Source organism: Sturnira hondurensis, unplaced genomic scaffold (assembly GCF_014824575.4).
Source record: "Sturnira hondurensis isolate 20B ecotype Veracruz unplaced genomic scaffold, ASM1482457v3 Scaffold0017436, whole genome shotgun sequence".
Lineage (NCBI taxonomy): Eukaryota > Metazoa > Chordata > Mammalia > Chiroptera > Phyllostomidae > Sturnira > Sturnira hondurensis.
The window spans coordinates 9156783-9178702 of record NW_028090067.1 but is presented as its reverse complement, the minus strand read 5'-3'; the positions used below and the strand labels follow the sequence as shown (position 1 = coordinate 9178702).

General features: G+C 41.6%; 1 protein-coding gene across 7 annotated transcripts in view; it reads left to right on the top strand.

Moving 5' to 3' along the window:
* The first annotated feature begins 414 nt into the window (after positions 1–414).
* IGF1 (insulin like growth factor 1) overlaps positions 415–21920 on the top strand; it is a 73333-nt gene continuing 51827 nt past the window's right edge. For 2 of the 7 annotated variants that reach the window (XM_037068267.1, XM_037068266.1), the window contains exons 1-2: positions 2480–2586; positions 5168–5324. In XM_037068267.1, coding sequence (XP_036924162.1) covers positions 2572–2586; positions 5168–5324 — 172 coding nt within the window. In that variant the 5' untranslated portion in view covers positions 2480–2571. Of the gene's footprint in view, positions 755–1748; positions 1816–2479; positions 2587–4509; positions 4633–5167; positions 5325–21920 lie in introns of those variants that run through there. The other 5 variants (XM_037068263.1, XM_037068264.1, XM_037068265.1 and 2 more) reach the window with 5 other exon arrangements.

Genomic DNA, 21920 nt, shown 5'->3' with positions numbered 1-21920 from the left:
AAGTAGGACAAGGGGGTCACCCCAGCACTGTTTTCCAATCTAGTTTGCTCCAGTCACTTCAGGGTTAAAATTGTAGGTTTTGCTTGAGGTGGTCTTCACTTCTTTTTTTTTTTTAAATTTGTGTTTGCTCTAGCATTTAAAATTGCTTGCCCATCCCCCACACATCTTTCTTTAATACCGATAAGGTGCATTAACAGATGTGTGTGTCTTCATGCCCGGGAGAAAGTTAATCAGAAAACGGATCTTCATTTTCTGTGGCAGCGTCAGTATCTTTACTATCTACTCACCCTGTCACTAACACACATTCTTTTAAGGGAAAAGAAATGCCTCTGTGCTCTAGTTTTCCAATGCAAAGGTACGATGTTATTTGTCACCGTGCCCAAAAAAGTCCTTACGCGGTAACTTTGCCAGAAGAGGGAGAGAGAGAGAAGGCAAATGTTCCCCCAGCTGTTTCCTGTCTACAGTGTCTGTGTTTTGTAGATAAATGTGAGGATTTTCTCTAAATCCCTCTTCTGTTTGCTAAATCTCACTGTCACTGCTAAATTCAGAGCAGATAGAGCCTGCGCAATGGAATAAAGTCCTCAAAATTGAAATGTGACATTGCTCTCAACATCTCCCATCTCTCTGGATTTCTTTTTGCCTCATTATTCCTGCTAACCAATTCATTTCCAGACTTTGCACTTCAGAAGCAATGGAAAAAATCAGCAGTCTTCCAACCCAATTATTTAAGTGCTGCTTTTGTGATTTCTTGAAGGTAAATATTTCTTACTCTTTGAAGTCATTGGGGAATTTTCTTTAAACTGTGTACTGTTTGCTTCTGCCTGGGAATGTTATTCACTTTAGAATTGTCATTGTTTCGGAACTGGGAGATATTTATAAATTGCTGAATGTGCAATTCTGTAGGCTCTGAAAAAATAGCTCCGGGAGATGGATGCCTTTGCACAGAAATATGTATGAGTAGAAACTATTACAAGGTACTTAGGCTAAACCCTCCACTTCGGCAGCGCTTCAGTGGTATCAGTCCAGGAGATTCCTTTAAATCCTGTCTACGGTTAAGGGCTATAGAGTGTGGATATGGACTTTGGAAATAACATTTTTTTTGCAGGTGCAGATGTTTAATTTTAAGACCTTGTTCTTGTGCGTGTGAGTGTGTGTGTGTGTATATATGTCAGTGTGTGTGTGTGTGTGTAACTTGGTAGCACTTTTATTGCAAGGCATGCCACCTACAAAGAGTTACATTTTAAATGGTATTAAAGCTTTTAAATATGATCTTTGGAGCTAAGGTCCCGGAACTCCCTGCACTTCTGCCCAGGGAGTCAAAGTTACAGTGAAGTTTAATTTGCTCTTCCGAAAAAGAACTTGACAACTCTTGCTGACCCTGCATATTTGTGTAATTTAAACAAATGCATGCTGTATGTGGAAAGCAGAAAATTTCTAGCAACTGCTTGTCCAAGTTTTCTGGTTTAAAGGGGACTTTACAGGCAAAGTTTGGACTTGGGGCTTTGTGTTGTAAAACTGATTTCACACTCAGTGCTGTGAAGTCTCTTTAGGTGAATTCGGCTGCCACTGTCAATGCACCGACTGACTTCTCGTTTCCAATTCACTGGCCCTAGTTCAAGTTTCCATTCTCAGCAAAATTATATCCTTCAAGACTTGTGTTTTTCCAATTTGCAAGCACTTTTAAGCCGCTGTCACTGGTTCCCCGATGAAATTGCCTGAGGTCTCAATTCATAAAATGTCCCTGCCCCTTAGTACAACATTCATTTGCTGCTTTTAAATACTCCACCACCAGGACTTTTCTAAGTGGCTCAGGAGGTAAGGGTCCATCCCCGTCAGGCACCTGAGGTTCTGCTGCCCTTGAGGTGCCAAATCGCAGGCTGGCTACCTTGCTTTTAAAAGAATTCAAGGCACTATACGTATTTACTGTGTGGTCTGACTGCTGAGGGATTTGCCTCCGGACTCAGATGATCATAAAGAGGCAATGGAGTGTTATGTCTGCCTTAATTACAAGTTTGGAAATCGGTCTCCGAATAAACTTTCCATGCTGTGTCTGCTGAGCTTTTCAGAAGCAGAGCTAGCAATGAGTTGTTACTTTTTCCTGCACTCTGAGTAGGAAGTGGTTTTGAGGGAGGTGAGTGGTCTTTCAAATGTAATTCGGGGAGTAAAGGTGTCCTGCCTAGAGGCAGAACTCCCAGGCTGATTGATTGTACTCTGAGTCTCAAGATATTTTCCAAGTGTTTGGGTCAGAGGAAGAGGGGAAGGGAGAGGACTGGAGCGTGGGTCACTGTTTGGGGGAGCTGCTATCGGCGTACAGACAATGGAAATCGGTGGCTTGATTGAAGGGAAGAGATTGACTCAAATCCCAGCTGTGCAATTTGTTCATTGTTTGAATGGACAAAAGGCAGTTTACCCAGACCCACAGCATACCTGCATGGGTGTCCAAATGTAACTAGATGCTTTCACAAACCCCACCCACAAAGCAGCACATGTTTTTAAGTCCTCAGTTTTCCATTCACATCAGCCTCATAATTCCCACCCTGACCTGCTGTAAAAGATCTGGAACAAACAAAAATGGTTACACCTACAGTGAGTATTTTCTTATGACTATTGCCCTCAAATTTTGCTGGGCATTTTCATTGTAGCCCAGACATCTGGAATCAATTGGTATTCCATTTATTTAAGGTAAAAAAGAAAGGTCTTTTAAATTTTGGATTTGTAGAGGATTTTTGAGAAAGAGTGTTCTGATTTTGTTCCCTCTTTTTCTCTCCTCTTTCTGGTTCTTCCTTCCTTTCTCTCTATCACATCTTTCCTTTCTCTCCCTTTGTTTCTTTTGGGTTTGGCAAAACAAAAGGCCAAGGAAATGATGAACATATGGAGCCACTTGTTTCAAACTTTTAATTCCTAAACAAGTTCATTATTGTTTTCTTTGGGGGAACATAATGTGATAAATTCTCTGGGTCTCTGTGGGTATACTGAACTGTTTTGTGAACTAAAGGAAAAGGCACTAGAGGCTCTGTCTTGTCCTAGAACTGTAAGTGCTGGTATTTATCTGACAGTGTAACTCAGCAACAGAGAGGGAGGGAGGGAGGGAGGGAGAGAGAGAGAGAAATCTGTAACAAAAATCTTAAATTCTTAAATGCTAGAGATTTACATGTATCGCTGGGCTTAAATGTGTTATACCAGAAATAACTGCTAAGAATAGAGTTTTGACATCTAATGATGTTCTCAGTTCACGAAGGCTGTACGTTGGGTACTTTTTCCCTTGCATTTCTTGAGAACTGAAGAACTTGAAGGGTTCTACAATTGCAGGTGCTTGGCCTTGAACATTACCGTAAATTCAACAAAGAAGGGAGGCGTGGGGAAATAAGATTAGTAACACAGGCTACATTGGAGAACTGGCCCATTGCCAGGGTGTGGGGTAGGTTCTGTAAGATCAATTACAAGTTGCTCTTTTGAAAGGGGCAATAAAGTCCAATTGGGTTGGTTTTGTTGAGGTTTCCACTGGAAACATTGAAGGGGAACCCCCCCACCGGTTATTTTACAGCTAAGGAAAATGAGGATTGGACGATGCTGTGTTTCTAGCGGTCCCAGTGGTTTGGGCTTCGTGGAGGGGGAAGATTTCCATAGGACTCCAATAGGATTCTATTGAGAAAATGGAAGAAATGGTTCAGTTGTGTTCAGTTTTACCGCCTCTCCTACTTTTGTCCATTATTTATGATGATTTGCAAATAGAGGGTGCTTTTGGTGGTCAATTGCTTAATAAGAGCTGGGGGGTTTAGGGGCTTTTTCCCCAGTTGCTGAGCTGTAGCTCTGGGTATAAACGTGGAAATATGAATTAAAAGGATGGGACCCACTCAGCCACTGCTGTAGAGCTGGGATGTGCAGAGTTCATGGAGAGCAAGAGAGTGGCAGGAAATCAATGACTGAGTCTGTTTCTCCAGAAGTGATGGGGCCGAATGGACCTGCCACTACCCGGAGGTTCAAAACAGGGCTCTTTTTTATCACGAGAGCTGCCAGCCTAACCCCATGACCCTCTGGTAGGGTCCCTCACTTCACCTCTTCTGAGCGACTCTTCCGAGGCTGCTGAAAGGCGATGTGTCTATGAAAGGGGGAGCTGCTCACGTTAGGAGCCTTCCTGGAAGAAACCACGTCTCTGTGGCACAAGTAGCAATATGGAAAAACTTAATGATCACCTGAGCCTGGTTTCTGCTACTTCCAGTGAGGATGGAGACGTGAGCCACAGGAATTCTGCCTCTGGCAAGGCTGCCCTTGGCAGTCTTTCACTGGCTAAGGCAAGCCCAGCAGGGGTCCCTCGGTGTACTTTGCTCTCAAATGGATACAGTGTCACATAGGTCCCTCCAAGAGATGAAGTCAGAATTCCTGTGACTCAAAAAAAAAAAAAAGCTCTTGTAAATTTCGAGCCCAGTGCCCTGTTGGGGGAAGGTTCTCTACACAGATGTTGATTTGATACTGAGCTTGACACAAAGAACTATAGAACACAGAAAGAGTGGGGTCTACTTCCATGAGCCAACTTCATGCCTAAATCCTCACATTTTTCCTGTTTCTGTTTTTTTTTTTGTTTGTTTGTTTTTACTTTCCCTTGTGGTTGTGTTAACTTCTGATATCCCCCAGGTAAGAAATATTTGTTTCTCTGTCTTGCTTTCTTGTTAAGTGGAAAAAAGAAAAATTCTATAACAGTAGATAGTATTTCAACAAGTCCTTTTTTAGCCACAGTAAATTGTCTTTAATCAGTAGCTAGGGAAGGATGTCTGGCTAATTTAATATTCTGGTCAATGATGAATGCATAGGCCATCTGTGGATGGCCAACTTTTAGAGAATTTAAATTAATAAAACATATTTGACACCAAATCTGGACTGAGTACAATTTATACTTTTTGATCATTCCAAAGGTAGGAACCTATAAAGAAAGGATTCAGGGAGGACTTCTCCAAAGTTCTACGGCAGCAAGGGGATTGAACACCAGTCGCTTGATGCCAAGATGTGCTCAGTCCAGGCCTCCCTGTGGTCTCTCAGGCACGCGACTGCCCTTCGTCGGTGCGGGGCGGTTCTGACTCCTAACAGTGATGGGATGTTGGGAGTCAAAGTACCCTCACCCCGCGTGCAAGGACCCAGGAGGAAACTTGACCCTCTTCTGTTTCCTCGGCAGGTCAAGGGGCACATCATGTCCTCCTCTCATCTCTTCTACCTGGCCCTGTGCTTGCTCGCCTTCACCAGCTCCGCCACAGCTGGACCGGAGACACTCTGCGGGGCTGAGCTGGTGGACGCTCTTCAGTTCGTGTGTGGAGACAGGGGCTTTTATTTCAGTAAGTAGCCCTCCCGCTCACAGCTCTGTGGATTTACAGCCACAGGGAGTGTGTGACTAACTGAATGACTTCCTGTGGCTGGCAGCCAGCCTCAGCCTGCGACTCCTCACCTTAAAGGAAGCTTAGTGTTTCAGCTGGGTCGGGGGCAGGTTTTGGACATTTCGGACGGAATGTTCCTCCTTTGCAATTAATTCGTCTTTTAAGGAATACCTGATGAGCTCTCCGGCAACTGGTCTGCTCTGCCCTCAGTACTCCACTCCCTCAGTGAAAGAGGGAGGACAAAACGACCCTGGGGGATTGAGGTTTTTGTTCTCAAGACCCCTGTGTGCACATCCAAACATATGGAAACATGCAGACCCGTTTGAAGTGCTAGGTAATTTGGAGTAAAATAGCAAAGGGGACTTGGAAAAAGCATTAAGAGGGCACATCCCAGATGTCTCCACACTATACAAAATATCCAGGAACAGACAGAAGGTGAGTTCCCTCAAAGGCACGTTTGCAAATACACAGACTCTCTCTTAAATGCAAACAGAAACGCTGGGTTAATTTGCCCTCTATGCAAACTGACCTTGGTTTTTGTTATTGCTCTCCTTTGACGTCACCCCTTTCTGAGACTCTCCTGTGATATCTCCATCTGGAGAAGGGCTTCTGACAAGTGTGGGGTTACTTATCCCGCAAGGAGGTCTCATGATTAAAAAGTTGACAGTCAGTCTAAGGTAGCCAGCCAAGTCGGTGCTTGCAGACAATAAACACAAACAAAAATCAGTGAGTGCTGCCTGAGGGAACTCCTCGCTCAAAGTAGGATCTACTCCGTAAGCACCTTTCTCGCTGTGCACTACAGCACAGTGACATTTAAGGCCAGATGCTCATGCTATGTAATTCTTTGGAATTTTGGACAGTTCCAGGATACTGATGCTCAGGTCCTCGGTGAACATGAAGCAGTCTTGAAGATTTTTATCGCTCAAGTGTAGACAGCTTACCTCAGTTACCCACTAAGTTTTCAGTAGCTCCAGGATGACTCATACATTTCAAGTCTTTCTCATCTTCCCGGGAAAGACGGTGGCAGGGTTGGGGGGATAAAGGGGGGCACGGGGATAAGGGTCCATGTAATGGTCTGGGGTGGGTGGAGGGATGGGAAGGAAGAACTAAAAGGAGGATTGATTGTGTGTACGCATCACAGATTTGGCAACAAATAGCATTTAAACAACTAATGACAGAGAACAAGACGTGCTTTCTGCTATTGGAATGGGCAAATTCTCACTCTGTTTCCAGCCAATATTTTAATCGAGCTAATTCATCTATTTTTCTGGCAATAAAGTGATTCTATGCAGTTCTTGGTTGCAGCGCAGATGAATGAGTTCATCAGGTGGGTTCTTTCCAAACAGCAGACTTGTTTCACAGAAGGCAAATATGTCACATCACCATCACTCAACAGTGAGTTGTCATTAATCTCAACTGTGCTGGTGCTGATCCACATTAAAAAATGAACGAGTAGTCCTTGTTTATTATGCCCAAGAGGATTTCTTTCTTCCTCGATAATCCATCTGTGCAGTTTCCTTTGATCCAGTTCTCTAGGTGATTGCAGAGCCCACAAGGTCTTCTGTTACGTGCCAGGCTGAGTTATCTTGTTCAGTGTGATATGCTCCAGGATGTCCATGCACAGTGCGTGGAAACTTGGTCCTTCCATGCCTACAATGTTTGCATTCGATTGTCGAAAGGGAGACTAGAAAGAATGATTTGGTCCCAAGTAACCATGTGATACCTATGCATGTTCACACAGACACAAGAATATTGGACGACTATGATGGAAACCAACTTCAAGGCTCTGAGAGGACTCTTTAATTCTGTTACTGCAATGACCCAATTTAAGCAAATGCTTTTACATGGAAAAGAGCAGCTCTTAATGTTTAGAATATGACTTTGGAGAGGGAGGAAGGGGTTTTATAAATTGTGTATTACTGTCAACATTGTCGATGAGAGTCTATGTTTCGTAAGTGTTGCAGTAAACAATTCCATGACTTACGTAAATCTGTTCTCTGACGCAGACCCTATGCACAAAAGTATTCTCCTTAACTTTCCAGTCAACTGGACCATCCTGTTTGCTGAAGAGAAGAAGTTAACTCCTTTGAATCTTTTAACTCAAAACACTGATGGAGAATCTGCTCTGTGTAAGATGCTATAGTAGTCATTAACAAAATGCTTAGAAAAGAATGAGCAAGATAGACTTTGCCTCCAAGGAATTCACAGACTAGTTGCTAGTTAGTTTAAAAAATGCACAAAAGTATTATCAAGATAATAGATTAGATTAGATTAGATGGGAGATTAGATTATAGTCATCTATGCTTTTTCCTGAATATTTTGTCCCGTATTTGAAATCACCTAACCAGGATTTGCCCTCTAAACGGGCTCCTGGATGCCAAGTGCTTTACTGATTCGCCATTAAATCCTAGAACTTTGCTCGAGACCTGGCTGCTATAAGTAGCAGCTCCTGTTTGATAAACTAACCAGATTGCATTGAATTTGACCCAGTTGAATGAAATGGAATTACATGTTTGGGTTCTTGGGCTTCAATACCACCTAGAATTAGGTTTGTCAAGTACTTTGGACAATTCTTCTCACCATATTTACTCAGCTACTTGATAAAACTCTTTTTTCTAAAATGAAAACAATATATACTAACAAACTTAGAGACTACATTCTCGTCACCCCCCAGGCTACACTGATGGTCTGTTTTGTGTCTGAGCCAATTATTCTTACAGGCATCTACTGCTGTCAACAAGTTTTATCGAGTGTCCTTTTTGTCCCAGGACATTTACTGTGTGTGGAGAAGTCAGCTCTGAGCATTTACAGTCTTTGAAATACTTAGAGCAAAGCAGTCTTCTCCGCCTTTATCTCCTATCAATTGACTCTTCTTAAATTTTCATCCTTATTTTCAAAGTTTGATTGTGGCTTTTCCTTTTGTTTCAAGCTGCTTGACATCCCATTTTGCAAGTAGGAATTTTTTTTAATAGTGGAAGGCTGTTTCAATCTTACTTTGAGATTCAAACATGGAAAGAAAATTGTCTTCATATCTTATCTCTTTTGTTGGGCCAGAATGTTTAACAAGGAAAGATTTTTTAAAACCTTATTAGGAACACCACTGAATATAATTTCCTGTCATGCTTATTTTGTATAGATCAACCCAGTGTTGTGAATGAGCTCATATTTCTCCACAAGCCCAAGCTCCACTACAGCACAGGAAAGCACAGCAAAAGCAACCGTCTGTCTAGATTACCTTTTTTGTGAACATCTTCCCAGCATAAGTGAAACACTTCCTCTATAATTGATGCAGCTTCCCCAGACATTTTCGGAAATGAAACTTCCAATGAAGAGCTAATTACTGATTCTTCCCTGTGCATCGCAGTAAGAGAGCATATCAACCAGTCTTGTGTGCTCATAGCCCTGGGAGAAAAATGGTGGCTTAATGGAGGTGGTACACTGGGAAAGAGCTAGCTATTATCTCACCAGATTGATGGAGCTCTCACAGAGGGCGGCTTGTTATAACCTCGTTTTGTGTGACACTGCAAGAGGAAAAGAGCTTCAAGTGAAATAGGAGACATTAAGCTTACTATAGATATGATTTTTGAGAGCCATTAACTATTTCAACATGCACTTTAAGGGCTTATGGAATGTCTCTCCTTGGAGATACTTTAAAAATTGATGGACAACCAACCATCTTGGATGGTTTCAATTAAAAGTAACCAAAAGAAAGCGAATTTCTGGGGTCCTTTTTCGTTTTAAGAGTCTATAAACAATCCCTTAAATAAACTGTGCATGCTTTACCTCGGGAGTCTGGGAAAAAGGAGAAGTAAATCAATTAGAAAAGAAAGTTGGATACCCTTTCGGCTACTCCAGATTTATAGCTTTTATAAAACATACTTCCAATGCATAGTTATTAAGAACAAATGGCATTCTTCATGTGTTAAAACACACTGTTTGTAGAGTGTAAGTGAAACTCTGCATGAATTTCATTGTTATTGATTGAAACAACCTTCTTAGATTTAGGTCATTATTATTAACTCAAGCTTCTTTCATTTGAAGTGTAGTGCTCAGAAAACTGCTCCCAGACCTGTTGTTCATTAGCTCTATGACTGTGGCGAACATTTAAACTTCCTGGGCTGAAATGTCCTTGTCTATAACACAAGGAGATTTTGTTAAGGTGAATGACCTCTTCTGACTCGAACAGACTCATAGTGTAGGTTGTAATGCACAAAGATTTGGTGCTATTCAAGAAAGGAGAACCTAGGATTTAAGTAGTGACCAAAGAACATTTAACCTCCTTTATCTTCTTTACATAGATTCTGTTTGTCCTCAAAGACAGGCGATTATACTTCCTTAAAGAAAGAGGAGCCAATTTCTTTTTTAAAATTGGGTTTCAAACCCTCAGAGGTGGACTAGAAGCTCAATTATGATGAAAGCCACACAGGTAACCTGCCCCAAAGGGCACACACCTGATGAAAACAGATTGCCGTTTGTCTTCGCTAGGAAGGACCAACCGACAGTTCTCATTTATATTTTCTCACTCTCTTGGATATGAGGGGGACAAGTGAGGTCCAATTTTAGCAGCCCTTTATTAAATTAGACAAATTATTTAGACAAAGGAGGCCTTTCCCCAGCCTATTGATACTGCCTTTTCAATTACAGAAGAGACCGTACAATTTGGGGCACAGAAACAGAGACCCACTGGAATGGAGAGCTGGATTTAAGCTGTGCCTTTGGCATTCTTGGCTTGGCACCTCTCAGACCACCAGCCATGTATTTGTATGACAGCTGGTCAAAGTTATGGGTACAGTCACTGGCTACGGAAAAGCTCCTCTCTTTGAAACTAATTGACACATGTGCGGTTTGACCTTAATGCCCTGACCTCATCATTAGCACTGCTAAGCTAATAAGCCACAGATATTCTTTAAAAAAAAACAATGTTTTTATATTGACCCTAAGTACTTGCTACTACTCTTTAAAAAGATTTAACAGGACCAAGGGGCCATTAAGAAAGTGATGGTTTCTATGCAAAATTAGAAAAAAATTGCATTTTTTAATATTGTTTTCAAGACCATCTCCTCCCTGATAGAAAATTGTAAGAAGAAGAAGGAGAGTGAAGGGGTCAAGACTAAGAACATGGTCTCTTGTGCCAAGGACCCAGAGTTGGAATTCCAGCCCTGCAACTTACTTGGGGGTGACCTTGAACAAATTACTTAACCTCTTTGTTCCTCGATTTCCTCATCTGTAAAATGGAACCTGCCTTGTGGAACCAGCACAGGGGCTAAGTGAGCGAATACAATAGAACATGTTAACCTAGAATTTTTCCTGGCACATGGTAAGCATCATACACATGTTAACTATTAAACTTATTTATTCTGCCCTGGAATTAGTTTCAGAATCTGTTTCAAAGGTTGAGGTATCTGAACAACCAATTCATTATACAGTTATTTTCTTTACTTAGGGGCAGCATATAAACCCTGTTATTAGTTGTAACAGTTATATAGTAGGGTCACTAACAAGGAGAATGTGTTATGTTTGACTAGTATATTTATTTTTCAAAATCCAGTAGTATCAGCTCTATCCTAGTCTCTAGTCTTGGAAGGTAAGAATTATTGCTTCATTGAACAAATGAGAAATGTGAGACACTGAGACTTTGTGACTTATCTCCCTGGGTGGATCCAGGATGAAAGTCAAGGTTGCTTGTCTTCGAAAAGCATGTTCAACTGGCCACCCACATTGTTAAAGGCCCAAAATGTTGTAATACAGGGGCTTCCAAAATTCCAGTCCTCTTCTAAGAAATAAGGAAAAGGAACCACTGGGTGATTCAGCTGACTTTGAACACTTCTCTGAAAGGAGGCATGAAGGACATAGCCATGTAATTTCATCTCCTAGAAAAATTTAGGAAATAATAACAGAATTCCATGGAGGTGCACAGGAAAAGTGTTCTTTGTTGAGAGGCTGCTGCTGTTCAAGAGCCATCATAGACTGAACTCTTGGACCCCACTCAGACAGAGTTCCCCTGTGGGTACTGGGCTATGCAGTACAATCTGGGAGAGCCCCTCCTGATTCAAGTCTTCCTCTTCCTCTGCCAGCAAACCTCACCTTTGCAGTTCATGCAACTATTAGTTCTGTTGGGTTTTCTCAAACACCTACTGAAGAAGGGCTGTTTATTTGAACCAAGGGACTTTCTCCTGGAGCTATGAGAGAGGGGGTGAAAGAAAGATGGTCATAAGCATCATAATCCCAATAGTGTACCAGGCAGAAAGAGACTTCCCCAGCTTGACCATAAAAGGAGTGGTGGGAGCAGCCAGGGGTGTGGATGCAGCCCTTCTACCTGTACAGGTATCACTCAACCAGTTGTTTGAGACATATTGGAATGTCTTGTATCTTCCGTGGCTCGTTGGCTAGACATTTTGGATCTAAAAGAGAGTGTTGGTGTTCCTCAAAATCTCTAGGCCTTCATAGAGCTTGTCCAGACATCATGCACCATGCCAGCATTCCCCAAGGCCTCTGTTAAGAACCAACCTCATCCCTCTAGCAGCCTCTTTTTGATTTCACAGCCCATACCAGAGAATCAGACACACTAAAACCAGGCACAAGATCTCCCAAGGAGACCTCTCAACATTCTCAGCAACAGGCTACAGAGCCTTTGCTCTTTTATGCAGCCAGACGTCTTTAACAACCATGGTGGCGAAAAATCCTTTTGCACTGAGCTGCTGCCCTGGCAAAGTTCCATCCTACACCTCTTGGTGAAACATCAGCAGGCTCTTACATCACATAACATTACTTTTGGTTGCCTGGAAAGTTCAAATCCTCGGGCCTTATTAACTGTTAGACGAAGGAGATGACAACATAGCATTTTGTTTGTCTTTATCTATATGCGAGATCATGTTTAAACATAGCAAAGAGCTGTTATTTGACATGCCATTTCTTAACTGAAGTAAGCTGTATGCCTATTTAATGCATTGTTTAGTCTCACATTGGCTAAAGCCACTTAAAGAAGCACTTGGCAAGCTCCGGCTTCTCATTCTTGGCATAGCTGCCCCTCTTACTTTTTCACTGAACCTTAAATACCAAGAAAAACCCTTCACTTACTTTGCATCTGGCATATTGCTTTATGCAATTGGCCAGAACCTTGGCACGTGGCTCTCTGCATTTGTCCTACGGTAATTGACGGCTTTGCAATATTTGATCAGCAACAGCCTGGACACAAAGAGAAATTGTGCAACGAGCTGAGACCACACAGCCTTTTAAACTAAAATCTTTTACATTAAATGTTCAGGTGTTCTGCAAGAATAGGATTCACATGCCAAAAAATAAAAAAGGGCATGGTGACGACCATAGGAAGACACCCAAGAACCTGATTATTGATTAACTATATATCTCTGTAATATCTTCCTCTTAAAACTACCTCATTGTTCAAAGGAAGTGAAATTAAAAACTGCTACAAGTTTGGAAGCCCCGGAAAATATAACTTAGTCAAACACTAGCAATTAAACTCAGAAAGAAGCGATATATGCAGGGTCACACTGCTAACTAGTGGTCCAGGTGGAAAGAGGTATTGTTGGTTCTGTTTTCTGATTTCAGTGCAGTGTTCTGTCTATCACAGCAATGAGCCCTGCCTGTGTCAAAGTCACCTGGTAAGGGAAAATGACCAGCAGAGGCCTCCACTCAAGCTTACTCAAATGAATGTAGGTCTTGGAGGCTCACCTGAGACTTACGTTAATACTTCTGTTCCTTGGCTGTTGAAATGTGTACAAACTGAAGTGATTCCCTGCCTGTTACCTATCCAGTGCTCAAAACTTTCAGATGTGCTTCAGGCATTCCAAGTCCACTTAAGGACATGATTTAGACTATTCTTGCAGATTATATTATTCTGACTCTGGTCACTCTCTCCAATGTCAACTTGGGTAGCGCTGCTCTGGAATGACTTAGCAAAGCCGTGCTCCTGGAAAATCTGAAACAGTCTGACGAGTTGTTGGATCAGCTTTTTTTTTTCTGGAGATTTCTCTAACTGACCAAAGCCAAAAGAAATTTACACCTGATTTTTATTTTTTATTTTTTGCAGTCTTGCAAGCAAATACTCTATGAATTTCTTCAGACTTTCTTCTTTCATCTTTGATCTTTATGAGTCACTGGAGAGGCTGTTGGAGGGGTCTTTCTAAACTTTGAAAATGTGTTAGTTATAGAGTCAGTTCTGTGAATATTGCTGGGAAGATGGTACCTCTGTGCCATTTACCCTGATGAAATGGGTCTTTCATCAGAGGGAAGTGATTAAGAAAGTCTGCACTGAGCCAAACCCACATGCAGCTGGTTTCTGGTTATCTGTGAAACTGGGGAAAGGAGCACCAAGAGTTAGAACTCTAGAGTAAAAAGATATGGGGACATTGCAGAGTTCAGCCCCCCGGCCTCCCCTTTCTCCCTGCCCCCAGCCTCAGCCTCTTGGTAAGACCAAGTGGCACGTTTCTAAAGCCTGTTTCGTTTTCCCACTCCCCCACTCACCTCCCCCTGCAGTGCCATTGGCAGCAGAGTTTCTCAACCTCTGCACTGTTGACATTTGAGGGCAGATCATTTTTGTTGGGGGTGGGGGGCTGTCCTGAGTCTTTTGGAATGTTTAGCACCATACTTGGCTTCACCTCTACGTGCCAGGAGTCCCTTGCTCCCAGCTGAGACCATCAAAACTGCCTCCAGACCTTGCCAATGTCCCTGGGTTGGAGAGAGGGGGAAAAATCACCCTGCATTGAGAACTACTGGACTATAGAAATCTATAGAAGAGGGGTGACTAGAGATATAGGAAACCATGAGTGAAAGTTACACATAAATTAATGATCAGTCACAGGTTAATCAGGAGTTCGTGGGCCATTGCCCAGAGTAAGCAATAAGAAGAGTGTGGTTTTTGAAAGCTTTTCCCTGAAAACAAAAAGCTCTTCCTATAGACTAAATAAAAGGTGTTTGCAGGCCCTCCTTTTCACTCTCTAGCTCTGAAACTCATTTATATTAGTAACAGCAGGAAAGGGAGGCCAAAATGATATAGAGCAGAGCTGTGTGCTTAGAAGTTTGTGACCATCTGGAACAAATGAAAGGGAGGGAAGCTGGTTATCTTCGTAACTTCACTGTTTGCAGCCATTCTCTTCTTAGTCACAGAATAAATAAGCTCTCAATCCCTCACAAGTGAAAAACGGGTTCAGAGATAGTGGCCACAATTTTTCTCCAGCCTTCTTTTGTCATTCCTACCCGAGTAGCACCACAGCCCTATCATTGCTCATGAACAGCCCAAACAGAAAGCAGAAGGCAAAGGTCAGTGAAGTTTTCATTTGGAAATCAGAATTTCCACGTTTGGGTCTCACCCAATCCCCCTGCTTAACTGCTCTATGACCTTGGAGAAGTCATTTAATATCCTTGGGCCTTACATTAGTAAAATGGGAATAAAAACACACACCTCGGGCTTTGGAAACTGAAAGGGCCATCCATGTGTGTCACTATTAATGGGTTGAATCGAACAGCTTGCCTCGTCCTTCTAATCAGCATCCACAAATTGACTCAGTGGTTTGACTTCAACCGTTAATGATATTGGCCCATTAGCCCAGTGTTTCTGCAATAATTGCAACAGAGAAAAGTTAATTTGGCAGTGTGTCTTCTCAACCTTACTAATGAAAAAAAAAAGCATGGTCGTATCTCTTACTCACATGTTACTTTGCATTTAGACCACCCAAGAGTTAATTAATGGATCTTCAAATGCTCACTGTTTATTTCCTCATTAGAGGAAGCAGAAAAAAGATGGGGCTATCGCTTTACCACAGTGAGTGAGCTTGCTTAAAGAGTTTGTCTCCGTAAGATGGTTAGGTGGTCACTGAAGTATCACACACGTAGGCATGAGATTTCTATTCTCCCAAGTCAGCTCTTGGTGATTTCCACTTTGCTTCAAAAAGCAGTGTTCAGCAGAAGAAACGTACTCGCTAATCAGAAAAGCATCCCTGTGCTCTCACATTGCCCATCTAAACTGCTTCATTATCACTGTCTGACTTAGAGGCATTGAATTTCTTTGTTGAAACGGGCCTTTGAAGAAATCAAAATTGTAAGTTTTATCACCATGTGGCCCAGTGGCCATGTGACTCCATCCCAGAGGCTTCGCGTCCAATGGTTTCCAGAGACACAACACTTGATATAAGTAAGACACTTATGAACCACACAATCAAATGCCAGTTACTGCTAATGGGAATTTTCGTCCTTTCTATTTTGAGCTCTTTCAGAGAAAGAAAGTAAGTTTAAAAAAATCTTTTTCCATCCTCCACAGCATCCAGTGGTGGGCACTTAATAAAACTCCTTGACTTGATGTTGCAAAAGACATTCCAAAAGCTATTTTCTTCTGCCAAGTCTCCAGAATATACCCCATGACTTTCCATTTGCTACTTCCTCCAATGGGGATCTGAGATTGAAGGTATAGATTTGAAAAGTCTATTTGATTTGAGGTGTCATTTCTTGGGACCCCTTCACAGTTGTCCCATAGAAACTCCTCCTGGATTAACAGTGAGCTAATTCTAATCAATAGGGAGTTTTCAGGGGCTACCACAGGAGGCCTCGCAAATAGCTTCCACCCATGGAAGTGGTGATGGAAAGAGAACCTCCACTCAATTCCTCTACCCTTTTTCATCTGAAACACTCACAGGACAGGAGCAGGGGTCGTCAAGGAAAGGTACTCGATAAGTGGGATATCCCTGCTAAATAAGCCCCATGGCAGGCATAACAGCGGGAGCACCAGCCCTCAGAGAACAGTAAGAGTATTGCTCAGTTTCTGATTGCCAGAGCATAATTGAAGAATTGGAGCACTGGGAAGAAGCATATAGAGCAATCTAGTCCGGTGCTCTCACTTCCTAGATGAGGAAAGCAACGTCCAGAAAAAACATGGTGTGCGTGAGGTCACGAAGCACGCTACTGGGAGAGCCAGTCACCTCATTCTCAGTCTGGAACACTTTGCACTGGGGAGCATTTTAAACTTAACCTTAAAACTCACATGAAGGTAAACTGCTGTGGCATAGTCTGCTGGTATAACCTGTCAGAACAGTCTTTGAAAACTCAAACCCTTAACAATTCATGAAAACTTTCCTCCACTTTCTACCACCCATTGAAGAATAGCATCCAGTTTAAATCTGACCGACGTGACTATAGGACTAGAGATCTTCACAGACCTTAGTAGTGTGATGAACTGGAAACTTTAAAGAGAAAGTAATGAGCTAATTATTTTTTAGAGATAATTTCAATTTGAAGTCATGTCAGCTGGTTGACAAGTTTATGCATTTTGTGTTGCGTGTCGAGTCTGACACTGCCCCTAACAAAAGGTACTGTCGGCGCAGTAGCTCTGTCCGCACACATTCCTGACTCGCTAGTCTTTCACGAAGGTCTTCCATGAAGAAGCTTAAATTTTCCTACGTATTTTGAGTTTTATGTTTCTTTCCATTAAAGTTTCCAGCCGTTCATAGACATATTTAGTTTGGCAGAAGGTAGTGGTGACTCATAGAATGAAGAAATGTGAAAGCAAAGCTACTGAAAATGGATCTAATTTCTTTTTTGGGTAATTTGGGAGCAAGCGATTGATAATTTGTCTAATTTTTCCTGGTTTCATCAGCTGCCATACTGCCAAATATTTGTTCCATATGGATGCTTTGTTATTCCTGAAACATATAACACATTCCAGCTGCAACTATATATAATATGGCCAAAGGGTAAGACTATTGTTGGCTCGTTTTCTCATTGTTTTTGGCTGGACACCCTCAATCAATGGGTATTGAGTGAAAATACAGGATCATATTGAAACCATTTTCGGCATGTTCCTTCCTATGGATCCAACTCTTTCACTGTGAGTTTGTCAAGCACAGCAAATGTTCCTTATTACAGGGATGATTATGTTTTCTGCATAGTCGCGACTGCCAGCTAATTGCATTCAGCTTATAACTCCGCTCTCTGTTTGATGTAGAGATGTTTTTGGCTCTCACAGATTTCTTTTCAGCTGATTCTTGTCTCCCACTATGGAACAGATATTTGGGGGTAGATTCTGAGAAGATCCATGACACACTCATACAAGTGGCGTCATTTCAGGCTTACTTTAAGATAGACAGGTCGTGGGCCCTGAGGCCTATGACTCATAGGACTTGTGAAACGTATCACTGCCACAACTCTGGCTGGCATTTCTGTAGATTGCTAGTGCTTTGCATACAATTATGGAAATCCTCACCAGAGGAGCCAGGCAAGGGTTCAGTAACATTGCACAGAAACACCATGATGTGTAAACTGCAGACACAGAAGGATTTACTTCTGGCTGGTTCTAAGGTAGGCACTGACCACTTAGTGTCTTCAAGTCATTCAGCAAGGGATTGGTTTCAATCTATATAAATTATTTTGATGCCCAACTTAATAAAAAACAGCAATAAGAAGAAAAAAACAGAGAATCTATCCCTTGGGGAAAAAAACACAAGATTTTATTGCAGGCCACAGAAAGTGTTTCGTGACATAATCTCTTGTGTATAAGGGGGAAATTCAGTTTGATTAACAAGTGTCCTCAGGAGCACACATCAGCATTACATAGTAAAAATACTGCTTCTCACGTATAGACAGATCTAGAGCCTTGCTACTCACAGAGCCTGAGAACTTGTTAAAAATGCAGAATAAGGCCCTTACTGGGGAATAATTAATACAAAACTGCATTGTAACCAGATAACCAGGGGATCTGCATGCACATCAGGGTCCGAGGAGCCCTGGCCTAGGGAATTGCAGGAAACAACAGGTACGTACGTGTTCACTGGTGACTCCATCCGTTAAGAGAGAGCTCAAAATAGGACTGAACTTCCACTGAAGGTTTGAAAAATGTTTTGGGGGCCAAACATGCTTTCGGTGATGAACAATATACTTGCTGATTCAACTGCATCAGGTCCCAATTCTCTCAAGTTGGTGGAGCTTTTCCTCAGAGAAAGTATAGAACCGCTCCAAGGATAACCTCACGGCCTGACCTTCTGTGAACTGGAAATTGGAACTCCTAATTGCTGTGGCTGCAATTTCCAGACCCATCACCGGGGCCAGAAGCTGCAATCCAGTCCTTCAGATCTTGCCAGTTTCTTTTTCAATAGTTACATTTTTTTTAAAAAAAAAAAGGATAGCCAAGCAAGAATCCTTAAAAAATTATTTTCTAATTGCATTGAGTGGACAAGTGTGTTTTACTCATATCAAATTGCTTCCCTTGTCGTGCTCATCCAGGTTCTAATATTTCTTATGACTCAGGGTTGATTACTTACTTCAGGGTTGCTTTTGGGATTTAAAAGAAATGGTTTTAAGCTAAGAAAGGTGATTTTTCTGTCACCTATTGGAAGATGAAGGGTAAACTTTGAAACCGTTTTACCAAAAAGACAGCCGATTCCCCTGGTGAAAGGCTGCACTAGACCTGTTCTGCAGCTCAGCACGTTACCGGGCCTGACCCCATTAATGAAGGTCAAGTTATCTAATGGACATGGCTTCAGAAAGACATTAGCCCACAGCAGGATGGGTAAGAGTGACAGAGGGCCAGTTTGTAACATCTAGTCCTTAAATGACATTAGAAAAAAAGGGAAGGCTTTGAACTTGGGAGTTAGGGAATCTTGAGTTTACCCAGTGCTTTCCCACTAAATACCTTGATAAATTTAGTGATTAGTCCTGTGGGTCTCAAAACCTATTTCCATTGGAACAGTGATATTAAGATAAAGCAAGACATTCCACTTCTGAAGTGGGATCTTTGAGGTGCCTGTTTACAATTTTCCAGGGGGGGGGGACACAGAGTTTTCCCTTTTTCACATACGCTTTTCCTAAACGTAAGTCCATACCACCTTTTGATAATATTCAGGATAATTATTTTCCTAAACGTAAGTCCATACCACCTTTTGATAATATTCAGCTCTAGGATAAGGTGACATTGGACTTAGTCCACAATTATATATTTAATTTGTTTAGACTTAACCCACAGCATATTAATACAATAACATACCTGACTTCTTGGCATTCTACCCACTGAGGGAATGTGTTGACCAAGATAAGACCTTTTTCAGAACTACCAACTACTATGGTTTCATAGAAATCTCTAAAATCCTTTAAGAAGTTAAATCGGATATGTAGTTTATCGTATGTTTCCTTATTCATATTCTTCTTTCATTTCTTTTCCTCAACACTTTAATAAAACATGTGGAAGTAAAATTATAGCACTAACCAATGTAATTATAGGATCACTGGTTGGGTGCTCTGTGCTTAGCAATATACAAGGGGAGGTGAAGCCGTGCCTTCAAAGAGGTTTCATGAAAGCATGTGGGGACCCATTATATATCAATCTGATGACCCCAAGCTTGAGTCAGATGGGACTATTTCTTCCCTATGTCATTCTAGTCCACGCCATTCACTGAGTGCCTCCAGTTGCAACATCTCTCTAGATATTAACCATACACCATTCTCTCTTATTTAATTCAACACTCGTGTATGGCCTTTGTACTACCACCCAGACTCTAGACTAGAGTCTAGAAACACTGCTGTTTCATATGAATAAGACACAAATCTTTTATCTTTAAGGAACTTCAGAGTTCTCCTTGAACAAAACAAATACACGGCTCAGACAGAATTTTAATAACAATCAAGTTCTCCTAGGGAACAAAGAACCCAAATCTGAAAAACCAAACATTCACTAATTTAGAAATAATTAAAGGCTTATTTCTTCAAGAGCAAGTAGAGTTATTGGCCAGTGACCTTGTAAAGCAGGAAAGGCCAGGTTTCTAGCCAACACAATAGAAAAGTTACACAATCACTCGGGAGGGTTCGGAGAGTGGAGACCATCAAACCCCGCTTTCAGACATAGCAAGTAGCAGCATTGTGGTTTATTTTGCGCCACAACCCAGGGCAGCTGTTACCAGTTCACTGGGAGACACACATGTCCCTCCTCCCATTCCCATCACTATTTAGGTCCTCCTCATCACTCACCAAAAGTATTGCAACAGCCTCGGCAGCGATCCCTCTGTGTCCAATACTGCTTGACACCAGCCATCCCACCCATGAGATTAATCTTTCTAAAGCACAGTTATAATCACATTATCCCTTTTCTAAACAATTTTCAGCGACCATCCATGACTAAGTAAATTGAATCAAAACTGTCCAATTTGACATTAAGGCATTTTATATAAGGCCTCCAACTAACTCTCCAATTGTATTTCCTAATGTTTCCTTTCAGCAAAACTCACAAACTGGCAGTCTGTAAGTTGCATGCAATCTTTAGAAGTATTTTGTTTGGCAAATACAATATTTTTATAAAACTTTAAATTCTCTATCTATATTTACTGAAGTACTCTCCCCTCTATATTGGCACATGCTTTCTGCTTATCAAAATTCCCACCACTCTCTATTAACTTACTTTGGTCTACTTAACTTCTTTGTATGATTTATTTGGTTCTGATAGGCACTTGGGTTTACAAATGCTCCTGCATATTCCCCAATCCAGCCTAAATGTCTTACTACATGTTTCATTTTTCTGGACTTTTCCTTTTGTTTTTCTCTCAAATGTCACCTCCTCTATAAAAGCTTCTACTAGATGTCAACTTTCTTCCCTCTGAATTGAAATTGTATTATTCTTACAACACCTATAAGGTGTTATTCTATATTGTGTGTTTCGGTGAGAGTCCACGCTTTATACCATCTGGTTGACTGTAAGTTCATCGAAGATAAGGAATGCTCTATTAATCTCTGTAAGATCCCACATATTCCCTGTGCACGGTGTGGTCAGTGTCTATGTGGAATGGTTATCTATTTTTCTTGGGCTGTCCAGGCCTAGATTGGTTGTGTATATCCATAAGAAGGCAATAACTCATTTGAAATGCAGACATGGCTGCGTCGGAAGGCCCCTGTCGACTTTTAGGCATTTCAAGTAGGGAGTGAGAAATGCCGTATCTGAAAGAAACTACTGAGGGAATGTAGGTAAACAAAACAGGATCCTTTTTCTTGGAAGCTGGCTGTGATCTTCCGATTAAGTCGCTATTGCATGTCTCACAAGAAACATCGGCTAACCATTTAATATTCTCAACTAGTGTCAGGGTTATAGACATCAATCTATTCCTGGGGGCCCTGCTGAGATGGTGAACTGGAAAAATGAAACAGAAAGAGCTCTGCACACGGTGTTTGAGAGTGTCCATTTCTAAAGACAGCGAATGCCTGGAAAGGAGCTCTCCCTCCTGTTTGCTCTGGCAGAAAGGCTGTCAACAACTTAGAAGATTATAGGGTTAAAGCTTCATGGCCCCAGAATTGGATGCAACTTAATGGAGTTTGATCGAAATCACCAGTTGTAAAATATGGGCTAAAATGAAGAAAGTCACTCTTCTAAAATGTAATTCAATTCAGCAACATTTTATGGACTACGGTGTGTCCATAATAAGAAATCAAGAGAAAGCTGAAATAAGAAAGCAAGTGCAGACAACTGATATTAATGAGCACCTACCATGTTTTCAAAGTGAATAAAAGTCTGTGTTAAGGTTATCTTCAATCTGATTAAGAGTGCACCCTTATCCACATGTAAGAATTATTATC